Source organism: Macaca thibetana, chromosome 12, assembly GCF_024542745.1.
Source record: "Macaca thibetana thibetana isolate TM-01 chromosome 12, ASM2454274v1, whole genome shotgun sequence".
Taxonomy (NCBI): Eukaryota; Metazoa; Chordata; class Mammalia; order Primates; family Cercopithecidae; genus Macaca; species Macaca thibetana.
In genome coordinates, this window is record NC_065589.1 from 24,274,032 (window position 1) to 24,300,619 (window position 26,588).

Below are 26,588 nucleotides of genomic sequence, written 5' to 3' on the forward strand. Positions count from 1 at the left end.
CAGATCATGTCCCCTCTCAGAGTTGTTTATTCTATTCTGCGCCCTTCCCTTTTTTTTTTTTTTTTTTTTTTTGATTTTTTTAGAGACAAGGTCTTGCTCTGTCACCCAGGCTAGAGTGAAGTGTGAAGTGCAGTGGTGCCATCATAGTTCACTGCAGCCTCAAACTCTTTTTTTTTTTTTTTTTTTTTTTTTTTGAGACAGAGTCTCGCTCTGTTGCCCAGGCTGGAGCGCAGTGGCACAATCTCGACTCACTAAAAGCTCTACCTGCTGGGTTCACACCATTCTCCTGCCTCAGCCTCCCGAGTAGCTGGGACTACAGGCAACCACCACCATGCCCGGCTAATTTTTTGTATTATTAGTAGAGACGGGGTTTCACCATGTTAGGCAGGATGGTCTCAATCTCCTGACCTCGTGATCCACCCACCTTGGCCTCCCAAAGTGCTGGAATTACAGGCGTGAGCTGCCATGCTGGCCTTTTTTTTTTTTTTTTCGAGAGAGAGTCTCACTCTGTCGCCCAGACTGGAGTGCAGTGGCATAATGTCAGCTCAGTGCAACCTCTGCCCTCCATGTTTAAGCAATTCTCCTGCCTCAGCCTCCTGAATAGCTGGGACTACAGGCATGTGCCACCATACTCGGCTACTTTTTGTATGTATGTATCTATTTATTTATTTATTTCGAGAGGGAGTCTTACTCTGTCACCCAGGCTGGAGTGCAATGGCACAACCTTGGCTCACCGCAACCTCTGCCTCTTGGCTTCAAGCAATTCTCCTGCCTCAGCCTCCTGAGTAGCTGGGATTACAGGCACCGGCCAACCACACCCAGCCAATTTTTGTATTTTTTAGTAGAGATGGGCTACTAAAGAGACCATGTTGGCCAGGCTGGTCTCAAACTCCTGACCCCATGATCCGCCCACCTCGGCCTTCCAAAGTGCTGGGATTACAGGCGTGAGCTACGGCCCAGCCTTTCTTTTCTTTTCTTTCTTTTTTTTTTTTTTTTTGAGATAGAGTCTCACTCTGTCATCCAGTCTGGAGTGCAGTGGCATGATAATGGCTCATGGTAGCCTTGAACTCCCAGGCTCAGCCTCCCGAGTAGCTGGAACCACAGGTACATGCCACCAGCCTGGCTAATTTTTGTATTTTTTGTAGAGGCAGGTTTTTGCCATGTTGCCTACGCTGGTCTCGAACTCCTGGGCTCAAGTGATCTGCCTGCCTCAGCCTCCCAAAGTGCTGGGATTACAGGCTTGAGACACCATGCCTGACCCAGTCAAAAACTTAGATGAAGTTTGGGAGGCTAGGGTGGGAGAGGCAGTCAATTTTCTGGCTCCTCATTGATGGAAGAGGCTGGAGGAACTAGAGAGGTATGGGAGGAGGGATGAATGATGGGTCCAGAGAGGAGACAGCAGCATTGTGGTTTGTCATTCACTGTGCAATCCTATTGCTAACAGTACTGTCACCATCCCTTGCCTCAGAGGTTTGCACGTATTTCCTAATCACTGCTTTGGGCTCGTGTGGGGATGACTAGGGTTGAGGCTGGGATGTCTTCCTTTTTGCATATTTTGTGGGATCTTTCCTGTAGTTAGGAACTCAGTAAGTGTAACTGATTAGCCATTGATTAATACGCTGCACAACCTCTAACTTAAGAGGCAATATAGTGTAATAGTTAAGAGCAGAGGTCCTAGGCTACGTATCAGAGAGCAGGAAGCTACGTGAAGAGTTACAGAAATCTACAAGGGCATCTCCTTGGGTCTGGAGCTGTTGCTGAATACTAAACCTTGCATGGGTGGGGTGATAGTTCATGAAGTCTAATTCACTCAAAATTCCATATATAGCTAAATATAAAGCTATAGAATGTTTAGGAAAAAACCTAGGAGAAAATATTTAGGATCTAGGGCTAGACAAAGACTTCATAGATTTGATATGAAAACCATGATCCATAAAGGGAAAATTTGATAAATTGGACCTCATCAAAATTAAAAACTAAGTAAAGGCCAGGCGCAGTGGCTCATGCCTATAATCCCAGCACTTTGGGAGGCTGACGTGGGCAGATCACCTGAGGTCGGGAGTTCAAGACCAGCCTGACCAAAATGAAGAAACCCCAACTCTACTAACAATACAAAGAGAGGGGAGGTTGTGGTGAACCAAGATGGCGACATAGAACTCCAGCCCAGGCAGCAAGAGTAAAACTCAGTCTCAAAAAAAAAAAAAAAAAAAAAAAATTAAAAGCTTTTGCTTGGTGAAAGACTCTGCTATGAAGATGAAAAGACAGGATATAGACTTGGATGACATATTTGTAAATTACATATCTGACAAAGGTCTAGTATCTAGAAATATAATAATATTTTAAAACTCAACAGTTAGGCTGGATGTGGTGGCTCATGCATGTAATCCCAGCACTTTGGGAGGCCGAGGCGGGTGGACACCTGAGGTCAGGAGTTCAAGACTAGCCTGGCCAACATGGCGAAACCCCGTCTCTACTAAAAATACAAAAATTAGCCAGGTGGATTGGCACATGCCTGTAATCTCAGCTATTCGGGAGGCTGAGGCTGAAGGATCGCTTGAACCCAGGAGTCAGAAGTTGCAGTGATCCAAGATCGAGCCACTGCACTCCAGCCTGGGCAACAGAGTGAGACTCCGTCTCAAAACAAACAAACAAACAAAAAAACAAAAAAAAACTCAATAGTTAAAAAAAATAGGCTGGGTGCCGTGGCTCACACCTGTAATGCTAGCACGTTGGGAGGCTGGGGAGGGTGGATCACGAGGTCAGGAGTTCAAGACCAGCCTGGCCAAGATGGTGAGACCCTGTCTCTACTAAAGATACAAAAAATTGGCTGGGCGCGGTGGCTCAAGCCTGTAATCCCAGCACTTTGGGAGGCCGAGACGGGTGGATCACGAGGTCAGGAGATCAAGACCATCCTGGCTAACACAGTGAAACCCCATCTCTACTAAAAAATACAAAAAAACTAGCCAGACGAGGTGGCGGGCGCCTGTAGTCCCAGCTACTTGGGAGTCTGAGGCAGGAGAATGGCGTGAACCCGGGAGGCGGAGTTTGCAGTGAGCTGAGATCCGGCCACTGCATTCCAGCCTGGGCGACACAGCAAGACTCCGTCTCAAAAAAAAAAAAAAATTTGCTGGGCATGGTGGTGTGCACCTGTAATCCCAGCTACTCGGGAGGCTGAGGCAGGAGAATCATTTGAACCTGGGCGGAAGAGGTTACAGTGAGCCGGGATCATGCCACTGCCCTCCAGCCTGGGCAACAGAGTGGGACTCCATCTCAAAAAAAAAATGTAATAATACAACAGCTAAGCGTGGTGGCTCATGCCTGTAATCCCAGAACTTTGGGAGGACAAAGTGGGTGGATCATGAGGCCAGGAAATCGAGACCATCCTGGCTAACACGGTGAAACCCCATCTCTACTAAAAATACAGAAAATCAGCTGGGCGTGGTGGCACAGCCTGTAATCCCACCTACTAAGGAGGCTGAGGCAGGAGAATTGCTAGAACCCAGGAGGTGGAGGTTGCAGTGAGCCGAAATCTCCTCACTGCACTCCAGCCTGGGTGACAGAGCAAGACTCTGTCTCAAAAACAAAAAACCAAAAACAAACAAAAAAACCCCCCACAACAATGAGTAATGAGAAATAGGCAAAAATAATGAACAGATATTTCACCAAAGATGATGTACAAGTGGCATATAAACACACGGAAATATTTTCAACATCATTAGCCATTAGAAAAAATTTCAAATTAAAATCATAACAAGATTCTGCTGTTCAACTATCAGAATGGCTAAAATAAAAAATAATGATGACACCAAATGTTAGCAAGGATATGGAGAAACTAGATCACTCATATGTTGCTTGTGAGACTGTAAAATGGTAGTCAGTCTGAAAAAAGTTTGTAAATTTATTTTAAAAGGTTTTTTTTTGTTGTTGTTGTTTGTTTGTTTGTTTTTGAGACAGAGTCTTACTCTATGGCCCAGGCTGGAGTGCAATGGCATAATCTCAGCTCACTGCAACCTCTGCCTCCTGGGTTCCAGTGATTCTCCTCCCTCAGCCTCCCGAGTAGCTGGGACTACAGGTGTGTAACACCATGCCTGGCAAATTTTGTACTTTTAGTAGTAGAGATGAGGTTTCACCATATTGGTTGGGCTGGTCTCGAACTCCTGACCTCAGGTGATCCGCCTGCCTCAGCCTCCCAAAGTGCTGGGATTACAGGTGTGAGCCACCATGGCCGGCCTAAAATTTTTTATTTAATTTTTAATTATTATTTTATTGTATTTTTTAGTGACAGGGTCTTATTCTATTGTCCGGGTTGGAGTACAGTGGCACAGTCATAGTTCACTGCAACCTCAAACTCCCGGGCTCAAGTGATCTTCCAACTTCAGCCTCCCAAGTAGCCAGGACTACAGGAATCTGCCACCATACTGAGCTTACTTATTTATTGTAGAGACAGGATCTTGCTATGTTACCCAGGCTGGTCTTGAACTCCTGGGCTCAAGTGATCCTCCTACCTCATCCTTTCAAAGTGCCAGGATTACAGTAATGAGCCACCACATGCAGCCCCTGTAAATTTCTTAAAAACTAAACATGCATCTACAATACGACTTAGCAATTGCATTCCTTGGCATATTTCCCAGAGAAATGAAGATTTATGTTCACACGAAAATCTGTGTACAAATTTTTATAGCATCTTTATTCATAATAGCCAAAACTGGAAACCACCCAGATGTCCTTCAACAGAGGAATGGTTAGTCAAACTATGGCCCATCTATCCCACAGAATACACTCCTGGGCATTTATCCCAGGAAATTAAAACTTACGTTCCCAGAAAAACCTGTACATAAAGCCAGGTACAGCCGGGCACGGTGGCTCAAGCCTGTAATCCCAGCACTTTGGGAGGCCGAGACGGGTGGATCACGAGGTCAGGAGATCGAGATCATCCTGGCTAACACGGTGAAACCCCTTCTCTACTAAAAAATACAAAAAACTAGCCAGGCAAGGTGGCGGGCGCCTGTAGTCCCAGCTACTCGGGAGGCTGAGGCAGGAGAATGGTGTGAACCCGGGAGGCGGAGCTGGCAGTAAGCTGAGATCCGGCCACTGCACTCCAGCCTGGGCGACAGAGCAAGACTCCATCTCAAAAAAAAAAAAAAAAAAAAAAATGCCAGGTACAGTGGCTCTCGCCTATAATCCCAGCACTTTGGGAGGCCAAGGCAGGTAGATTGCTTGAGCCCAGGAGTTTGAGACCAGCCTGGGCAGCAGAATGAGACCCCCATCTCTACAAAAAATACAAAGATTAGCTGCGCATAGTGGCATGCGCCTGTAGTCCTAGCTACTCTGGAGGCTGTGGTGGGAGGAGCGCACGAGCCTGGGAAATGAGAAGTGCAGTGAGCCGTGATTGCACCACTGTACCCAGCCTGGGTGACAAAGCAAGACCTCCCTCAAAAAACAACCAAAAACCAACAATTAAAAATCACAGTTAAAAAAAAAAAATGTGGGCCAGACACAGTGGCTCACACCTGTAATCCCAGCACTATGGAAGGCTGAGGCGGGCTAACTGCAACCTTTGCCTCCTAGGTTCAAGCAATTCTCCTGCCTCAGCCTTCCGAGTAGCTGGGATTACAGCTGTGCGCCACCACTCCCGGCTAAGTTTTGTATTTTTTAGTAGAGACGGGGTTTCACCATGTTGGTCAGGTTGATCTCAAACTCCTGACCTTGTGATCTGCCCACTTCGGCCTCCCCAAGTGCTGGGATTACAGGTGTGAGCCACCACACCAGGCCAGCTTATGTATTTTCACTGTACCTTTTCTATGCTTAGATATGTTTAGATACACAAATACTTACCATTGTGTTACAATTGCCTACAGTATTCAGTACAAGAGCATACTATACACATTTTTAGCCTAGGAGCAGTGGGCTATACCATACGGCCTAGGTGTGTAGTAGGCTATACCATCTAGGTTTGTGTATATAAACACTCTATGATGGCAAAATCTCCTAATGACACATTCCTTAGAACATATCCCTGTCATTAAGTGACACAAGATGGCATATCATAAAACAAAATGGGAAAACCATCCAACTGAACAAGAACGGATTTTAAGATGCTGGTGTTGGAATAGCAGATTATTAAAGGAAGAGCCTGACAGATTTAATAGGCTAGGCCTGCACCTTCCGGGGACACTCCAGCCCTAGCTTTTCATTTTATCTAGCTGGATGTCAAAATGCTAGACTTTTCTTATATTTTGGTGTTTTTTGCTTTTTTTTTTTTTTTTTTTTTTTTTTTTGAGTCTTGTTCTTGTCACCGAGGCTGGAGTGCAATGGCACGATCTCGGCTCGCTGCAACTTCCACCTCCTGGGTTCAAGTGATTCTCCTGCCTCAGCACCCCAAGTAGCTGGGATTAAAGGCGTGTGCCATCACGCCCAGCTAATTTTTGTATTTTTAGTAGAGACTGGGTTTCGCCATGTTGGCCAGGCTGGTCTCAAACTCCTGACCTCGTGATCCACCCACCTTGGCCTCACAAAGTGCTGGGATTACAGGCGTGAGCCACCTCACCTGGCCTAGACTCTTTTTTTTTTTTTTTTTTTTTTTTTGAGATAGAGTCTCGCTCTGTCGCCCAGGCTGGAGTGCAGTGGTGTGATCTTGGCTCACTGCAAGCTCTGCCTCCTAGGTTCACGCCATTCTCCTGCCTCAGCCTCCCAAGTAGCTGGGACTACAGGTGCCTGCCACCATGCCCGGCTAATTTTTTGTATTTTTTTTTAGTAGAGACGGGGTTTCACTGTGTTAGCCAGGATGGTCTTGATCTCCTGACCTCATGATCTGCCAGCCTCGGCCTCCCAGAGTCCTGGGATTACAGGCGTGAGCCACCGCGCCTGGCCTAGACTCTTCTTGTAGGACTCCATCTGTAGCACTGCTCTTAGCTTATCTGCTCTCATTAAGGCTTTTTGTGGGAGGGGACAAAAAACAACAACACAAATACAGGTAGGCACTTGGGCATTTGCCTAACCCACTTCCAGAGTTTCTCAGTTGCTGGGGCGGCAGGCAATACTGTAGTTGGGCTCCCACACTCTTCACTATCTTCTCCTGTGTTCCTTGCAGTAGCTCAGACTCCTTCCCTCAGTGCTCCCTCCCTCTCACCTCTAGGCCTTTGCATATGCTGCTTCTTCCTGAAACAGCCTCTATACCCTTGGCCTGGTGAATAACTTTTTGTCCTTCAGGATGCAGTTCTGCCGTGACCTCCTCCAGGAAGCCATCCTTGATTTCTCCCAGGTCAGGCGATGTGCTCCCTTAGCACAATGCCCTCCTCTTCTACCCAGGCAAGCCATAGCAGTGAGGCTGCCAATGGTGACAATGCACTAAGGAACAATGCACTGAGGCTGGGTGCAGTGGCTCATGTCTATAATCCCAGCACTTTGGGAGGCTGAGGTGGGAGGATCACCTGAGGTTGGGAGTTTGAGACCAGCCTGACCAACATGGAGAAACACCATCGCCACAAAAAATACAAAATTAGCTGGGTATGGTGGCACATGCCTGTAATCCCAGCTAAGCTACTCGGGAGGCTGAGGCAGGAGAATCACTTGAACCTGGGAGGCGAAGGTTGCAGTGAGCCAAGATCGAATCATTGCACTCCAGCCTGGGCAACAAGAGCCAAACTCCATCTCAAAAAAAGAAAAAAGAAACAATGCACTAGTTTCTGGGTGACTGGGGAAGGAGAAAGAGTAAAGTCAAGTCTACTCTGGATGTATTAAAGCAGGAAGGTGACTCTTCTCTGTTCTGGGGTCTGCCTCCAGAGAGTTACATTTGATCTGTTTAGGAGAGTGGATTGGCACATGGGCTCTGGAGCCAGACTCTCTGAGTCCAAATTCTGGCTCTGACACTAACCAGTGTGTGACCATGAGCCTTGACCTCTTCCTCATCTGTAATATGGGAATAGTAATAGAAACTACCTCATAGGGATATAGTGAGAATCACTTGTATTATGGGTTTCCTCTTAATATTGTTACTATTTTTAAGAAGCTTTTTAATTTTATTTTGTGTTTTAGAGACAGGGTCTCACTCTGTTGCCCAGGCCGGAGTGCAGTAACAAGATCATAACTTACCGTACCCTTGGACTTGAGGACTCAAGGTATCTTATTTTCTCAGCATCCTGAGCAGCTGGGACTACAACAGGTACCTGCCGCCATGGGTGGTTAATTCAAAAAAATCTTGTTGACGGGGCGCAGTGGCTCACGCCTGTAATCTCAGCTCTTTGAGAGACCTAGGTGGGTGGATCACTTGAGATCGGGAGTTCGAGACCAGCCTGGCCAACATGGTGAAATCCCTTCTCTACTAAAAATACAAAAATTAGCTGGGTATGGCGGCCCATGCCTGTAGTCCCAGCTACTCAGGAGGCTGAGGCAGGAGAATCGCTTGAACCTGAGAGGCGGAAGTTGCAGTAAGTGGAGATGGCGCCACTGCACTCCAGCCTGGGTGACAATGCAAGGCTCTGCCTCTAAATAAATAAATAAGTTTTGCTGTAGAGACAAGGCCTCACTACGTAGCCCAGTCTCCTACTCCTGGCCTCAAGCAATCATCCGGCCCGGCCTCCCAAAGTGCTGGGATTACAGGCGTGAGCCACTGAGTCCAGGCTATTATTACTATTTATTTCCTTCCTCCTCCCCAGAGCCCCATACTAGGACAAGGCTACATTAGGCACTCTCACTGCATGTCTAGATTCCCTTCTTAGCCCTTCCCGTGCCCTATACTTTTATATCCCCCATGGGATTAATGAGGGCTGTCACTTCCTCTGTAGGCTGACTGTGGGCCATGCAAGTGGCGCCTGGCCTGTTTGCTGGCCACAGCATTCCTAGATCCAGTGCCTGGCACTTCAGAATTGCTCAACATGTTTTTTCTTTATGCCGAGAAATGCATCTCTGTTTTTTTTTTTTTTTTTTTTTTAACTTTTTTTTAGAGACAGAGTCTTTGTTGCCCAGGCTGGAGTACAGTGGTGCAATCACAGCTCACTGCAGCCTTGACCACCTGGGCTCAAGCAATCCTCCCCCCTCAACTTCCTGAGTAGCTGAGACTACAGCCTTGTGTCACCATGCCCAGCTGATTTTTTGTATTTTTTGTAGAGACAGGGTCTCGCTGTGTTATCCAGACTGGTCTCAAACTCCTAGACTCAAGTATCTGCTGCCTGGGCCTCCCAAAGTGTTGGAATTACAGGCATGAGCCACTGTGGCCGGCTGAGAAATGTACGTCAGTATTATGGAGCAAGAGGACAGAGTCATGGTGGTTCTGGGAATAAATACTAAGATTTTAAAATAAACCAGTTTTGAAATAGACGTCACAGAGGAGACAGGGAAGTGGCTCAACTCCTCCTCCCTATTGCAGGCGCCTGATATAAGAGCTTAGTAAAAGATGAACCTGGGTATGTTGCAAGCTGCTGCCTTGGCTTCCTCCAAGCGCTGCAGGGTTTCTGGGACTAAAGGGAGCTCTGTGGATCTTTCTGGGAATGTTCTGGGTGCATGGGGTTGGATCAGCCTGTTTCAGTTCTCCACAGATGAAGAGAACTTGCCAGGGCCTGGGCGACCCTCTGTGATCCAGCCCTGCCCATCTTGCAGTTACTGCATGCTTTTCTCCTGTCCTGTCATGCTCCAGCCTCAATGGTCTGTTCCCAACATGCCATGCTCACAGCCTTTGTACTTGCTGTTCCTTCTGCCTAGATGGCTTGTCCCTCAGCTCTTCACAAGTCTGATTCCTTATCATTTAGGTCCCAGCTCAACTGAGACCCTAGAGAGGCCTTCCCTGAAGTCCCCACCCTCAACTCTCCATCATTGCAGAAAGTTCTATTGGGTACCACTGCTCTTGACCACAGACATGCGTTACATTTTCCTACTTCTGTCCTTTGCTCATGTTATTTGCTTTGCCTGGAATGCTTTACCTGACATTAATAGAAATCCAACTCATGTAGAATTTGGCAATATGTTAAAAGTCTTAAAATTAGTTCAGCAATGCCACTTGTCAGAATGTATCCTTAAGGAAATAACTGTTGATATATGCAAAGATTTAGCTACAAGGATGTTCAGCGCAACACTGTTTATAATAGCAAAAATAGAGGCTGTGTGCAGTGGCTCATGCCTGTAACCTCAACACATTGGGAGGCTGAGGGAGGTGGATTGCTTGAGCCCAGCAGTTTGAGAGCAGCCTGGGCAACACAGGGAGACTGGTCTCTGAAAAAAAAAAAGAAAAAAGAGGCCAGGTGCGGGCTCACGCCTGTGATCCCAGGACTCTGGGAGGCCGAGGCAGGGGGATCACGAGGTCAGGAGATAGAGACCATCCTGGCTAACACAGTGAAACCCTGTCTCTACTAAAAAAATACAAAATATTAGCCGCGCGTAGTGCCGGGCGCCTGTAGTCCCAGCTACTTGGGAGGCTGAGGAAGGAGAATGGCGTGAACTTGGTAGGCAGAGCTTTCAGTGAGGTGAGATCGGGCCACTGCACTCCAGCCTGGGCAACAAAGCGAGACTCCGTCTCAAAAAAAAAAAAAAAAAAAAAGAAAGGAAAAAGAAATTGAGGCTGAATGCAGTGGCTCATGCCTGTAATCCCAGAACTTTGGGGGACCAAGGTGGAACGGTTAGTTGAGGCCAGGAGTTTGAGACCAGCCTGAGCAACATAGTGAGACCCTCATCTCTTAAAAAAAAGAAAAAAAAAATTTAGCCCAGTGTGGTGGTGCAAGCCTGCTGTCCCAGCCTCTCAGGCTGAGGTGGAAGGATCACTTGAGCTCAGGAAGTCAAGGCTGCAGTGAGCAGTGATTGTGCCACAGCACTTCAGTCTGGGTGACAGAGCAAGACCCAGTCAAAAATAAATAAATAAAGTCCCCTGAAGTTATAAAGACCAGATCAAACAGTCTAGAAAAGGGCTTGACAGAGTGAGCACTCAACAAACATCAGCTGCTTTTATGCATAGGAGAGTAGAGGGGATTTTTGCCGAAACTTTGAGCAGCTGCTTCTAGGTAGAGAGATTAAAATGATTTCGTTTTCTTCTTTTGGTTTATCTCCCTTTCCCAAGTTTTATCTTATGAACATGTATTTCTTTTGAAATAAGGGAGAGAGACAATAAGAAATATATTTTTTTTAATCTTCAAGGCTCAACTCAAGTGATGATCCTCCATGAAGCCTTTTCTCCGTGATTCTCGGGTCCTCCCCCGCCCCGGATCCCACCCAGCCTTGTAGGTGTCTGGTCATACTGTCCACTAGAGAGCAAAGCGTCTCTGGGGTCTGCACCAGCAGGTCTGATGAATGAAACAGGGGAGGGAGGGAGCCTGTACCCCCACCACTTCCTCAGGGGAGCTTGCCTAAAGTTTGCTACTGAGCATCCGGACAGAAGCCACTGGCCAGCACTGACGTTCCACGATGAGCCCAGAGGATGTGACGATCATCTGCCCATTATTTTTACTCTCGGACCCCCCACCTCCGGAGTTTGGGGGTTCCTGTGTGTCAGTGGGAACCAGGAGGAGCTGAGCATGAGTGCTAGCTGCGTTTGCGAGATTTCAGGGGTTTTGAGCTAAGCCAGCGGTGCTCTGCGTCGGCCCTCCTCCCTCCCCAGTCCTCGCCACTTGTTCTTTTTCTTTGGGCGGTGGGTTGGGCAATTATGCTCTGCGGCGACCGCGACCGTAAGATCTGAGTGCCAAGGCGCCCCGCCCCTCCGTGCTAACCTAGTAAGAGTGTGGGCTTTTGCTTTTTCTTTCTTTCTTTTTTTTTTTTTTGAGACGGAGTCTCGCTCTGTCGCCCAGGCTGGAGTGCAATGGTGCGATCTCGGCTCACTGCAACCTCCGCCTCCCGGGTTCAAGCGATCCTCCTGCCTCAGCCTCCTAAGTAGCTGGGATTACAGGCGCGCGCCACCACGCCCGACTATTTTTTGTATTTTTAGTAAAGATGGGGTTTCACCATGTTGCCCAGGCTGGTCTCGATACCCCGACCTGGTGATCTGCCCGCCTCGGCCTCGCAAAGTGCTGGGAATACATGTTTAAGCCACCGCGCCTGGCCGAGTGTGGACTTTCAAGTCCAACGTTCAGGTTCAAATTCTGCCTCCCCACCTGCCAACTCCAAAAGTTAAACTTTCGTGTGCCTCTGTGTTCTTATCTGCAGAATGGAGATAACGAAGAAAACAGCATCTAGGAGGAAAGGCTGAAATCCGCTCGAGGTACAACGGTAATGGTTCCTATTTGTAGCCCGAGACATGAGACGCTAGCCAGGGAAGCTGTCGGCTGGCGCTGCAGAGCCGCGGGAGGGCCCCGTTTATTCCCCGAAAACCACAGCCCGGAAAGCGCCCCCGCCCCGGCGCGTCCCGCCCGCGTCCCAGCCCGACTCCTGGTTTCCTGCCCTGTCCCGGCTTGGGCCCAGCCTAGCCCGCCCCCGAGCGGGCGTCTCCCTCCGGCTCCAGGGAGCGGAAAGGGTTGGGCCGGTGGGAGGAGCCCAAGGCCGGTGACGACGGACGTCGCGGGTCGAAGGGGCCGAAGAACTCGGCGGCGAAGGTGACCACGTCCTCCGGCTGGCGCAGCAGCAGGAAGAGCAGGAAGTCGGAGATGAGCGCGTGGGCTTCGGGGTGCTGCCGCAGATAGCTGGCGTGGCCGAGCCGGAGCTCCTCCTGGCGGGGGACAGAGCCCGAGCCTCAGCCGGACGGGATCCCCGCGCCCCAGGGGCCCCCACCCACTCGCTCCAAGGAGAGCTAAGGGGCACTGGAGACTTCTAGCCCCTATGGGTGTGCATTTCAATCAGGGGCAGAGAGATCAGTAATGAATTTAAGGCCCATGGGGGAATGGGAACCCCAGGCTGGTGGAGCCTCCCCTCACCTTACGGTCCAGGAACTTAGAATAGAGCTCCATATCCTCCTCCCACACCGGGGGCTTCTTCTCAAACACTGGGCGTGGCTCAATCTCATCTGGGTGGGGAACAAAGAAGGCTGGGCGTCCCCACCCTAGAACCTTCCCTGGATACACAGCGGGATCCCGAGAACACCCAAACAGAAGGCTCAGGTGAAACCCCAGGATTCTGCACACATGGGCAGAGTTGCAGGAAGGGACTCCCAGTAAGAAAGATCCTTCTCTTACTGCTTGGGGTCAGGGGCTGGAGGGCAGATGTTCTCCAGCTGATTCCAGGCTCCTGTCCCGCACACTCGGTCGAGCCCCCTGCATCCCGGAAGGCCCAGGTTTCCCCACTCCCCTTCACTCTCCCTGGATGCCCAAGGCCTGGGCTTCACTCACCCACTTCCCTCAAGATGGGCATCTTGGTGATGATGCAGCATCCTGGGGAGCCCACCTGTATTCTTTTGGCCAGGTGCCTGGAGTGCAACACAACATGTGAGAGTGAGAATTTTCCCAGGCAGCCTGCTATGGACTGAATTGTTGTTCTAACCCCCAGTGTGGTGGTATTTGGAGGTAGGGCCTTTGGGGAGGTCATTACGTTACATGCAGTCATAAGGGTGGGGCCCTAATCAGATAGGATTGGTCCTCTTATAAGAAAAGGAAGAGATGCCAGAGAGCTTTCTCTTCACTCATGCACAGAAGAAAGGCCATGTGAAGACACATTGAGAAGGCAGCCATCTGCAAGCTAGGAAGACAGCCCTCACCAGAAACCAACCCTGATGGCACCATGATCTTGGACTTCCAGCCTTCCTGCAAATACATTTCTCTTGAAGCCACCCAGCCTGAGGTATTTTGTTACAGCAGCCTAAGCTGACTCATACATGACAGTGCCCCTTGAGAGACCTGTCTTGGGCCTCTTTACTTCTGCCTCCCTCTCTTGTGTTTTGAGTTCCTGGATGGTGGTCATTTCTGGATCTCCACATAACACACAGGACTTGGCAAGTATTAGGCTCCCCGTTTTAAAAAAAAAAACAAAAGGATCTTTAGAGGTACAGCACTAGTAAATCATGGAGCCTCTTGGCCAGGCACGATGGCTCATGCCTGTAATCCTAGCACTTTGGGAGGCTGAGATGGGTGGATCACTTGAGGTCAGGAGTTTGAGACCATCCTGGCCAACATAGTGAAATGCCGTCTGTACTAAAAATACAAAAAACCGGGCAGACATGGCAGGCTTCTGTAATCCCAGCTATTTCGGTGGCTGAGGCATAAGAATCACTTGAACCTGGGAGGTGGAGGTTGTAGTGAACCAAGATTGCATCACTGTACTCCAGTCTGGGCAACAGAGCAAGACTGTCTCAAAAAGAGAAAGAGGCCTGTCACAGTGGCTCATGCTTGTTGCAGTGGCTCATGCCTGTAATCCCAGCACTTTAGGAGGCCAAGATGAGTGGATCACTTGAGGTCAGGTGTTCGAGACCAGCCTGGCCAACATGGTGAAACTGGTTTCTACTAAAAATATAAAAATTAACCAGGCGTGGTGGCAGGCACCTGTAGTCCCAGCTACTTGGGAGGCTGAAGCAAGGGGATCACTTGAACCCGGAAGGCAGAGGTTGCAGTTAGCTAAGATCATGCCATGGCATTCCAGTCTAGGCAACAGAGAGAGACTCCATCAAGAAACAGAGAGGGAGAAAGGAAGGAAGGAAGGAAGGAGGGAAGGAGGAAGGGAAGGAAGGAGGGAGGGAGGAAGGGAGGGAAGGAGGAGAGGAAAGAAGGAAGGAAGGAGGGAGGGAGGAAGGGAGGGAAGGAAGGAAGGAAGGAGACAGAGAGAGAAAGAAAGAAAGAAAAGAAAAATTACGAAATCTCCTGCTATGTGGCATTCAAAATAGAAAGCTTGGCCTGGAGCTGTGGTGCATACCTGTAGTCCCAGCTACTAGGAAGGCTGAAGCAGGGGGGTTGCTTGAGCCCAGGAGTTGGAGGCTGCAGTGGGCTATGAGCGCACCAAAACCAAAAACATACTAAGTTATGAGATAAAGCCAACAATGTTTTGATTACCTTTTCCCCAGTGTAGCGATCATGTCAATACCTATTCGGAAATTTTAAGAAATAAACTCAGCTGGACTCTATCTCAAAAAGAAACAAAAAACCTCTTTCTTCCACCTAAATTTTCTTTGCTGTCCCCTAGGCTGGAGTGCAATGGCACGATCTCGGCTCACTGCAAGCTCTGACTCCTGGGTTCATGCCATTCTCCTGCCTCAGCCTCCCAAGTAGCTGGGACTACAGGTGCCCGCCACCATGCCTGGCTAATTTTTTGTATTTTTAGTAGAGACGGGGTTTCACCATGTTAGCCAGGATGGTCTCAATCTCCTGACCTTGTGATCCGCCCGCCTTGGCCTCCCAAAGTGCTGGGATTACAGGCGTGAGCCACCACTCCCGGCCCTGAATTTTCTTATGATTTGGAGCCAGTGCTTTGCTGGAGACTGCATGGCAGCCTGCCGCAGGCAACTCTTCCAGCACAGTGATTTCATCAGGTGTGCAGTCATTCAAACCTTGGTGGTTTTCAATATTACCCCTTACACAGTGGTGGCTTCACTAGTTACACCTCAGGCCTGTGGTGTGCAGTGAGGTTTGGGAGGCACTGTGAGGGTTAAGAGGACAAGCAAATAAATGAAGAAAGAATGAACGATATGGATAAAGTGGAGGGACACTCCTATCTCAATGCCAGCTCTTCCTGGTGCTATCCCCAGAAGCAGCTGGTCTCCTTGAGCACCTACAAGCTCAGCACCACCCCTCTGGGCCCACCATCAGCAGCTCACCCATCGGAGAGCAGGTAGTACTGGCAGGACATGGGGATGCCCTCCTCTGAGTGGACAGTCTGCTCCACGATGAAGACTTCGGCTTGCTGATGGTCTACCTGGATGGTCTGGAAGCCCAGGTCTTGCTGGCAACAGCCAAAATTGGGGGGTGGGAGGTAAGGTGGATGCCCACCAAGGGCTCCCCATCATCTCAGCATTTTTTGTATCTCATAACAACCTCCCAACATTTGAGGTTGCATCTCCAAACCTCCAAGCTCAGTTGGCGACCCCTCATAGGGAGCTAGCTCCAGGTTGCCCCTGCCCTGACCCTTTCCATGTCATCTCGCTGACCAAGTGCTTCTAGTTGGCAAATTCTGTTACGCGGATGAGAAGCAATATGGGGAGGGGTGTGGGAGTGGAGAGGGAGGATGAGCTACTAGGGCCAGTGAGTGGAGGTAAAGTGAGGCTCAGAGGTGTGAGACCAGACAGATTTGTGGCCACCTCAGACTTGTGCTGTTGCTGGCAGGCTGTCCCTGTTGTAATTAAAACTTAAACCCCTGTTATAGCTGCGGCTATGGAGAGAAAAGTGCTAATGTTAAACACATGTTTCAAAGAACACGGAGGGGAATGGATTGTGCTTGTTCGTGTCAAATGCATTGCTGCTTGGGGTGTTTTGATAGACAAGCCTGGAATGTAATTTACAAAGATGGTCAAAGAAACACAAATCAGCTCCCAAAGTGTCTCACTGGAAATTGTGTGTTCAGTGACACGGCTCTAAAATCACCTATTGCAGCAAGTCCTAGGCATGCGATCATGAAATTTTAGTTAAAAACAAAAAATAAAACAGAAACGGAACACCCTCTGGGGTTAAGAAATAATAAAGGGGCCGGGCGTGGTAGCTCACGCCTGTAATCTCAGCACTTTGGGAGGCCGAGGCGGGCGGATCATGAGGTCAGGAGATCAAGACCATCCTGGCAAACACGGTGAAACCCCGTCTCTACTAAAAATACATAAAATTAGCCAGGTGTAGTGGCAGGTGCCTGTAGTCCCAGCTACTCGGGAGGCTGAGGCAGGAGAATGGTGTGAACCCAGGAGGCGGAGCTTGCAGTGAGCGGAGATTGCGCCACTGCACTCCAGCCTGGGCGACAAAGCGAGACTCCGTCTGAAAAAAAAAAAAAGAAATAATAAAGGAAGGGCTGGGCGCAGTGGCTCACGCCTGTAATCCCAGCACTCTGGGAGGCTGAGGCAGGCGGATCACCAGGTCAGGAGTTCAAGACCAGCCTGGCCAACATGGTGAAACCCCATCTCTACTAAAAACACAAAAATTAGCCGGGCATGGTGGCACATGTCTGTATTCCCAGCTACTTGGGAGACTGAGGCAGGAAAATAGCTTGAAGTCAGGAGGCGGAGGTTGCAGTGAGCCAAGACTGCATCACTGCGCTCCAGCCTGGCAACAAAGCAAGACTCCGTCTCAAACAAACAAGCAAACAAATGAAATAATAAAGGAATATTTCAGTAAAGTTGGACAGTTATACTTCCTAAAGTTAAAAAATGATTTATAGGCCGGGCGCGGTGGCTCAAGCCTGTAATCCCAGCACTTTGGGAGGCCGAGACGGGCGGATCACGAGGTCAGGAGATCGAGACCATCCTGGCTAACATGGTGAAACGCCGTCTCTACTAAAACATACAAAAAACTAGCCGGGCGAGGTGGCGGGCGCCTGTAGTCCCAGCTACGCGGGAGGCTGAGCCAGGAGAATGGCGTGAACCTGGGAGGCGGAGCTTGCAGTGAGCTGAGATCCGGCCACTGCACTCTAGCCTGGGTGACAAAGCAAGACTCTGTCTCAAAAAAAAAAAAAAAAAAAAAAAAAAAGATTTATTTTTATTTATTGATTTTTTTGAGACAGAGTCTCCCTCTGTTGCCCAGGCTGGAGTGCAGTTGTGCCATCTCGGCTCACTGCAACCTTTGCCTCCTGGGTTCAAGTGATGATTCTCCTGCCTCAGCCTCCCGAGTAGCTGGGATTATAGGCGCCCACCACCATGCCCAGCTAATTTTTGTATTTTTAGGAGAGACAGGGTTTCACCATGTTGGCCAGGCTGATCTTGACCTCCTAACTTCAAGTGATCTGCCCACCTTTGCCTCCCAAAGTGCTGGGATTACAGGCATGAGTCACTGTGCCTGGCAAAAATGATGTGTTTTTTTGTTTGTTTGTTTTTTGTTTTTTGTTTTTATTTTTGAGATGGAGTCTTGCTCTGTCGCCCGGGCTGGAGTGCAGTGGCCAAATCTCAGCTCACTGCAAGCTCCGCCTCCCAGGTTTACGCCATTCTCCTGCCTCAGCCTCCCGAGTAGCTGGGACTACAGGCGCCCGCCACCTCGCCCGGCTAGTTTTCTGTATTTTTTAGTAGAGACGGGGTTTCACCGTGTTAGCCAGGATGGTCTCGATCTCCTGACCTCGTGATCCGCCTGTCTCGGCCTCCCAAAGTGCTGGGATAACAGGCTTGAGCCACCGCGCCCGGCCAAAAAAATGATGTATTTTTAAAATCAGCCCTGCGCTGTATTTATTTTTCCTGGACTGACTTCTGTGCAGAAGGGTTGCTTCTCTGAACTGTTCCCACCTCTCAGTCGCTCTCAATTCATCTGCCCCACACTCCCAGACAAACATGCTTTCCTTCCCTTGAAAGCCCCATTCCCACCTGTGCTGTTTTCTCCCCACCTGCCTCCATTTTCTACTCCACAGCTGTTCCCGATCTCAGTGCTTTTCATGCCCTTTCTAGTTTGCTCCCAAGCCAAGTCCCCTGCCCAGGGAGACCCCTCACATAGGTCAAATAGCAGAGTTTGCCCTCAGTGTCCAAGGCCAGGAAGCGGGCGTTGCTGGGCACCATCCGCCGCCAGGCCATCACCCTGAGCAGCACCAGGTTGGCAGCCTCTGAGACGAAGCCCTTGATTGAGCTCCACGGGAAAGAAGTCACTCCAGTCTTCACTTCCTGTTCAGAACAGATCTGGGTCAGGGACCTGGAACCAGGAAGGGGCAGGGGACAAAGGGTGGGCAAGCCGGGTGTTGGGCATATGTTTTTTGTTTGTTTGTTTTGTTTTTAGACAGAGTTTTGCTTTTTGTCACCTAGGCTGGAGTACAATGGCATGGTCTCAGCTCACTGTAACCTCCGCCTCCTGGGTTCAAACGATCTTCTGCCTCAGCCTCTCAACTAGCTGGGATTACAGGCCACCATGCCTGAGTAATTTTTGTAATTTTAGTAGAGACTGGGTTTCACCATGTTGGCCAGGCTGGTCTCGATACTCCTGACCTGAGGTGATCCACCCGCTTTGGCCTCCGAAAGTGCTGGGATTACAGGCATGAGCCACTGTGCCTGGCCTTTTTTTTTTTTTTTTTTTTTTTTTGAGACAGGGACTTGCTCTGTTGCCCAGACTGGAGTGAAGTGGTGCAATCTCGGCTCACTGCAACCTCCAGCTCCTGGGTTCAAGTGATTTTCCTGTCAGCCTCCTGAGTAGCTGGGATAACAGGCACATGACACTACACCTGGCTAATTTTTGTGTTTTTATGAGAGATGGGACTTCACCATATTGGCCATGCTGGTCTCCACCTCCTGACCTCAAGTGATCCGCCTGCCTCAGCCTCCCAAAGTGCTGAAATTACAGGCGTGAGTCACTGCACGCCTGGCTTTCAGCTGGGCATATGGTTTTTAATGAATCCTCAGTCCGGACTCGTTGTGGGAAGTCAGGGACCCCGAACGGAGGGACCAGCTGAAGCCACAGCAGAAGAACATAAATTGTGAAGATTTCATGGACATCTTTAGTTCCCCAAATTAATACTTATATAATTTCTTACACCTGTCTTTACTGCAATCTCTGGACATAAATTGTGAAGATTTCATGGACACTTATCACTTCCCCAATCAATACCCTTGTGATTTCCTATGCCTGTCTTTACTTTAATCTCTTAATCCTGTCATCTTCTCAAGCTGAGGAGGATGTATGTCGCCTCAGGACCCTGTGATGATTGCGTTAACTGCACAAATTGTTTGTAGAGCATGTGTGCTTGAATAATATGAAATGTGGGCACCTTGAAAAAAGAACAAGATAACAGCAATGTTCAGGGAACAAGGGAGATAACCTTAAACTCTGACTGCTGGTGAGCCGGGCGGAACAGAGCCATATTTCTCATCTTTCAAAAGCAAATAGGAGAAATATCGCTGAATTCTTTTTCTCAGCAAGGAACATCCCTGAGAAAGAGAACGTGCCCCTGAGGGTAGGCCCCTAAAATGGCCGCTTTGGGGGCAGCTATCTTTTACGGTCGAAGACAAAGGGATGAAATAAGCCCCGGTCTCCTGCAGCGCTCCTAGGCTTATTAGGATGAGGAAATTCCGACCTAATAAATTTTGGTCAGACCAATTGTCTACTCTCAAACCCTGTCTCCTGATAAGATGTTATCAATGACAATGTGTGCCTGTAACTTAATTAGCAATTTTAATTTCACCCCGTCCTGTGGTCCTGTGATTTCACCCTGCCTCCATTTGCTTTGTGATATTTTATTACCTTGTGAAGCATGTGATCTCTGTGACCCACACCCTATTGGTAAATTCCACCCCTTTTGAAAATTACTAATAAAAACTTGCTGGCTTTATGGCTCAGGGAGCATCACGGAACCTGCCTACATGTGATGTCTCCCCCAGACACCCAGCTTTAAAATTTCTCTCTTTTGTACTCTTTCCCTTTCTCAGACCAGCCAATGCGTAGGGAAATAGAAAAGAACCCACGTTGAATATGGGGGGTGGGGTTTCCCCTGATACAGATTCCTGGTTTCATCTAATCTAGTCCCTTCTCAGGGTTCTGAAGAGGACATTGTGAAAGAAAAATAAATCTTGGGCTGGGCGCGGTGGCTCAAGCCTGTAATCCTAGCACTTTGGGAGACTGAGACGGGCGGATCACAAGGTCAGGAGATCAAGACCATACTGGCTAACACGGTGAAACCCCGTCTCTACTAAAAAATACAAAAAACTAGCCGGGCGAGGTGGCGGGCGCCTGTGGTCCCAGCTACTCCAGAGGCTGAGGCAGGAGAATGGCGTAAACCCGGGAGGCGGAGCTTGCAGTGAGCTGAGATCCGGCCACTGCACTCCAGCCTGGGCGACAGAGCCAGACTCAGTCTCAAAAAAAAAAAAAAAAAAAAAAAAAAAAATAAATCTTGGGACCCCAAATCACTGAGCCAAAGGGAAGTCAAGCTGGGAACTGCTTCAGGCCAAGCTGCCTCCCATTTTATTCCTAAATAAGGTAGCTACTAAGAGAAAAAAAGAGCTACATACCTCCCTCACTATTTGCCCACAAGGAAATTGCTTGTGGACAAAGGACAGACAGAACTCAAAGTCATCCCTCTGCTCACGTGGGTAAGTGCATATCTGATGGCTTTCTCTGCTCTATTGTTTCACTAAGCCAGACTAAAGCATAAGTGACTACTTTTCTACCCCCATCACATGTAAATTGTGTATTCAGTGAAAGGCTAATCAGAAACTTAAAAGCATGTCTCTTATCTACCTATGACTTGGAAGCCCTCTCCCTGCCTTGAGTTGTCCTGCCTTTCCCAACAAACCAATGTACTTTTTTTTTTTTTTTGAGATGGAGTCTTGCTCTGTCACCCAGGCTGGAGTGCAGTGGCATGATCTCGGCTCACTGCAAGCTCCGCCTCCCAGGTTCACGCCATTCTCCTGCCTCAGCCTCCCAAGTAGCTGGGACTACAGGCACCCGCCACCACGCCTGGCTAATTTTTTGTATTTTTAGTAGAGATGGGGTTTCACCATGTTAGCCAGGATGGTCTCGATCTCCTGACTTCATGATCTGCCCACCTTGGCCTCCCGAAGTGCTGGGATTACAGGCGTGAACCACTGCACCCGGCGAACCAATGTACATCTTACATGTGTTGATTGATGTTTCATGTCTCCTTAAAATGTATAAAACCAAGCTGTGGGCTGGGCGTGGTGGCTCGCGCCTGTAATCCTAGCACTTTGGGAGGCCGAGGCGGGCGGATCACCTGAGGTCGGGAGTTTGAGACCAGCCTGGCCAACATGGAAAACCTCCCTCTCTACTAAAAATACAAAATTAGCCAGGCGTGGTGGCGCATACCTGTAATCCCAGCTACTCGGGAGGCTGAGGCAGGAGAATCACTTGAACCCGGTAGGTGGAGGTTGCAGTGAGCCGAGATGGCACCAGTGCACTCCAGCCTGGGCAACAAGAGTGAAACTCTGTTTCAAAAACAAACAAACAAACAAAAATAAAAACAAGCTGTGCCCCAACCACTTTGGGCACATGTTCTCCGGACCTCCTGAGGCTGTGTCATGGATGCATCCTTAACCTTGGCAAAACAAAGTCTCTAAATTGATTGGGACCTGTCTCAGATATTCTGGGTTCACAGTGTGGAGTGCAACTCCCATCTGCCTCTCATCCTTACCTCACCCTCCTTGATGCTTCTGGTCACAGCCAGCTGATCATCTTGCTTCAGCAAACTCGTCTTCCGTTCCATGGGGAGGATGAGGAACTGAGGGCCAGAGCATGCCAGGGAGGATCAGGGACTCCCTGGGTTCCCCAGAGGTCACCTGACCCTTCTCCATTAATGAGAAAACTGAGGTTTAAAGATTGTGACTTAAAAAAACAGCAACTGGGTCAGGCGCGGTGGTTCACGCCTGTAATCCCAACACTGTGGGAGGCCAAGGCGGGCAGATCATGAGGTCAGGAGATCAAGACCATCCTGGCTAACATGGTGAAACCCCCTGTCTACTAAAAATACAAAAATTAAACTGGGCGTGGTGGCACATGCCTGTAATCCCAGCTACTCGGGAGGCTGAGGCAGGAGAATTGCTTGAACCCGGGAGGCAGAAGTTGCAGTGAGTCAAGATCACGCCACTACACTCCAGCCTGGGCAACAGAGCGAGACTCCATCTCAAAAACAAAACAAAACAAAACAAAAACAAGCAGCAGAGCCGGGTGTTGTGGCTCATACCTGTAATCCCAGCACTTTGGGAAACCCAGGTGGGCAGATCACTTGAGGTCAGGAGTTCAAGACCAGCCTGGCCAACATGGCAAAACCCTATCTCTATTAAAAATACAAAAATTACCCAGGCATGGTGGTGCACATCTGTAATTCCCAGCTACTTGGGAGGCTGAGGCAGGAGAATTGCTTGAACCCGGAAGGTGAAGGTTGCAGTGAGCTGAGATTGCACCACTGCACTCCAGCCTGGGTGATAAGAGCAAGACTCTGTCTCAATAATAATAATAATAATAATAATAATAATAATAATAATAAATTACAAAATAAAAAACAGCTGCAACAAAACCCAAAAAATACCTTTCATACACAGTGGAGCTGAAGAATAGCAGTCATGTTATGATGAATATAAAGTTCAAAACAATGCACTTCAGAACACTGGTTTTAAAGGATGGGGGTGGGCCAGGCGCAGGGACAGCAGGTTGCCACTGATAAGTTCTCCTGATACCCAAACTCTGAACCCAGCCCACACCAGTCCTCCTCCAGCCTGAGAGCCCAGTGCCTCCCTGAAGGCCTGGTGGGCTGGCCTTTCCCAGAGCCTAGCCTTCCCTGGGGGCCTGTTGCACCTGGCCTCCAAGTCCCCCAGCTTTGTGCCCCTCACACCCAGCCCCTGCCACTTACTTAACTTGTGGAATGTGAACATGACCTGTTTATACACTGGAAACTACTCGAGTCTAAAAACGTTCCCACAGAAACCATCCCCATCTTTTTTTTGAGTCAGAGTTTCACTTTTGTTGCCCAGGCTGGAGTGCAGTGGTGCGATCCCACCTTACTGCAACCTTCACCTCCTGGGTTCAAGCAATTCTCCTGTCTCGGCCTCCCAAGTAGCTGGGATTACAGGTGCCCACCACCATGCCCGGATAATTTTTTTTTTGCCTTTTTAGTAGAGGTGGGGTTTCACCATCTTGGCCAAGCTGGTCTTGAACTCCTGACCTCGTGATCCACCCGCCTCGGCCTCCCAAAGTGTTGAGATTACAGGCATGAGCCACTGTGCCTGGCTAATTTTGTATTTTTGGTAGAGACAGGGTTTCTCCATGTTGGTAAGGCTGGTCTTGAACTCCCGACCTCCTGTGATCTGCCCGCCTCAGCTTCCCAAAGTGCTGGGATTACAGGCATGAGCCATTGCGCCCAACCTCCATCTTTTTGTTGTTGTTGTTCTGTCACCCAGGCTGGAGTACAGTGGTGCACACACTGCTTGCTGCAACCTCGACCCCCTGGGCTCCACTGAACCTTCCACCTCAGTCTCCCAAGTAGCTGAGACTACAGACACACATCACCACACCCAGCTACTTTTTGTATTTTTTTTTTTTTTTTTTTTTTGCGACGGAGACTCGCTCTGTCGCTAGGCTGGAGTGCAGCCTAATGATCTCGGCTCACTGCAACCTCTGCCTCCCAGGTTCAAGCAATTCTCCTGCCTCAGCCTCCTGAGTAGCTGGGACTACAGGCGCCCGCCACCACGCCTGGCTAATTTTTTTTTGTACTTTAGTAGAGACAGGGTTTCACCATGTTGGCCAGGATGGTCATGATCTCGTGTTCCGCCTGCCTCCGCCTCCCATAGTGGTGGGATTACAGGCATGAGCCACCATGCCCAGCCGCTACTTTTTGTATTTTTTGTACAAAAATTGTAAACATTTTTGGTGGGTGTTGCCATGTTGCCTGGGCTAAAACTCCTGGGCTCAAGGGATCCTCCCACCTTGGCCTCTCGAAGTGCTGGGATTATAGGCTTGAGCCATTGTGCCTGGTCCACCCTCGTTGTTTTTTTATTTTTTTTCTTGAGATGGAGTCTTGCTCTGTCACCCAGGCTGGAGTGCAGTGGCACGATCTCAGCTCATGGCAACCTCCGCCTCCTGGGTTCAAGCAATTCTCCTGCCTCAGCCTTCTGAGTGGCTGGGACTACAGGCGCGTGCCACCACGCCTGGCTAATTTTTGTAGAGATGGGGTTTCACTATGTTGGCCAGGCTGGTCTCTAACTCCTCACCTCAGGGTGATCTGTCCACCTCTGCCTCCCAGAGTGCTGGGATTACAGGCATGAGCCACTGTGCCCAGCCCACCCCCGTCTTTTAAAATCGGTGTTCTGAAGTGCATTGCTTTTGAGCTTTATATTGCATCATAACACGACTGCTATTCTTCAGCTTCACTGTGTATGAAATAGGTTTTTTGGTTTGTTGTTGCTGCTGTTTTTTAAGTCAAAATCTCTCTTCTCTCCCCTGGATTGGGTCAAGGCTGGGGCCCTGGGAAGTACCTTGATGAAGTCTTGGCTGTGCTGTTCCATGAGCTCCAGCTTCTCTGAGAGATAGCCTGGGGTGCAGGGACACAGGCATTGACGTCACAGGAGATGTGGGTCAGAGGCCGAAGGAAGGGAAAGTGGTGGCCCAGGCTGGAGGACCAGGTGTAATACGGTCCCAGAAAAACTACAGGATGGGTAAGAGGTGCCCTCATCCCGAGTCCATGAGGAACTCACTGGTCCCTCCCCGACCCTGTGCCTTGTCCTGGTCCAAGGCAAAGCCAAGGGCTTGGTCCTGAAAAAAGATTCTAGGAATGGTGGAGGGCAGGGGTGGAGGAAGGGGAGGGTGACAGGCAGCAGGCGGCAGGAACGCTACCCAGGAGGGAATTTCCGCAGAGCATTTTATCCAAGAAGCCTCTGCTGAAGGCATGCACGAAAAGGCAGGATGTCAGCACGCCGAGTTTTTCCTGGTATTTCCCTCTCTGCACCTCAATGGTCAGCTCTCCCTGAGGCTCTCCGGTGTCTGAGACCATGGCCAGCGTCTCAGAGAAGAACAGCATCTGTAGCTCCTCCTCATCTGGGGTGAGGGGCCCGTGGGAACAGATAAAGCCCCTGCTCCTGGGCCCCAATCCAATCCTCTGACCCCATGACCACCAGTGTCCCCACAGTCCCCAGCTGCCTCCTCATCCCACAGCCTTCCTCACTGGCACGGACAGGTGAAGACTTCTGCCCCAAGTCCCCATGTCCCCGGGGGACCTTCCCTTGAAGAATGTCAGCAAACAGGCCTCAGGCCTTTTCTGAGTCCCAGGAGAATCGAGGAAGAAAGAGAGAGACAGAGAGAGCGAGCGAGCGCCTGGACCTTCTCTCTCCCCTCCTCTCCAGACTTGCACCCCTCCCGCAACCCCAACCCCAACACTGTCTGAGCTCACGGAGGGAGCTGAGGAAGTCGATGGCTTCAGCGTTGGCCTCTGGGAGTGGCAGACACTCCACACCCGAGGGCTGGTGGTCCTTGGCTCTGGAGCCTACAGAGGGAGGAGAGGCTAAGATGGCAGACCCTGGGGAGAAGGGCAGGGGCAGGGTACCTCAGTCCCAGCCCCAGCACCCAAGAACAGAATCCTCTAAGACTACCCGGAGGGTGGATTGGGAGAAAGAAGAGGATCCCCGCCCCCAGCTCCAGCAGTCCTCTTCCCACCTGTGGAGTAAACTTTGGAGGACATGCTGTGGGCCTCTACCCGGTCTGTGTCCAGCTGTCTCCATGGCAACCAGAGCTGGCTAGTGCCTCTTAAAGGGCCATCAACCCACTTTACTACACCTAGACCTTGGAGGGAACTGACGTTGCAGTTTGAGGCTCAGCACAAGCTTGAGGTGTTGTCCAGCAGAGGGAGCATTTGATATATTTTTGTTTTTGTTTTTGAGACGCAATCTCGCTCCGTCACCCAGGCTGGAGTGCAGTGGTGCAATCTCAGCTCACTGCAACCTCTGCCTCCCGGGTTCAAGCAATTCTTTTTGAGGCCTCAGCCTCCCGAGTAGCTAGAACTACAAGCACGTGCCACCACACCCAGCTAATTTTTATACTTTTAGTAGAGACGGGGTTTCACCATATTGGCCAGGCTGGTCTTGAATTCCTGAGCTTGTGATCTGACTGCCTCAGCCTCCCAGAGTGCTGGGACTACAGGTGTGAGCCACCGTGCCC

The 26,588-nt window shown here is 49.7% G+C and overlaps 2 protein-coding genes across 4 annotated transcripts in view; one reads left to right on the forward strand and one right to left on the reverse strand.

Annotated features, from left to right (window-relative positions):
- The window catches only part of AAMP (angio associated migratory cell protein), a 205,728-nt gene that overhangs the window by 74,209 nt on the left and 104,931 nt on the right, over nucleotides 1–26,588 (forward strand). The window lies entirely within an intron of this gene.
- On the reverse strand, nucleotides 12,247–26,230 carry CATIP (ciliogenesis associated TTC17 interacting protein). 3 transcript variants are annotated; one of them, XM_050751278.1, is made up of 10 exons: nucleotides 26,088–26,230; nucleotides 25,825–25,917; nucleotides 25,272–25,472; nucleotides 24,914–24,969; nucleotides 22,078–22,164; nucleotides 18,440–18,607; nucleotides 15,647–15,771; nucleotides 13,236–13,312; nucleotides 12,825–12,913; nucleotides 12,247–12,619 (listed from the first exon to the last, which is right to left on the reverse strand). In XM_050751278.1, exons 1-10 carry the CDS (start codon nucleotides 26,110–26,112, stop codon nucleotides 12,377–12,379), a joined length of 1,164 nt encoding a protein of 387 aa, XP_050607235.1. In that variant the 5' UTR covers nucleotides 26,113–26,230; the 3' UTR covers nucleotides 12,247–12,376. The 3 variants fall into 3 exon arrangements, with proteins under 3 accessions (XP_050607235.1, XP_050607237.1, XP_050607236.1); XM_050751280.1 differs by having other exon boundaries at nucleotides 26,024–26,088; XM_050751279.1 differs by lacking the exon at nucleotides 18,440–18,607.

Coding starts and splice junctions, on each gene's coding strand:
- CATIP (XM_050751278.1), bottom strand. CDS start 26,112: ATGTCCTCCAAAGTTTACTCCACAG. Junction 25,473..25,824: donor CGACTTCCTCAGCTCCCTCC/GTGAGCTCAGAC, acceptor CCCTCACCCCAG/ATGAGGAGGAGCTACAGATG. Junction 12,914..13,235: donor GCCCATCTTGAGGGAAGTGG/GTGAGTGAAGCC, acceptor TTCCCCACCCAG/ATGAGATTGAGCCACGCCCA.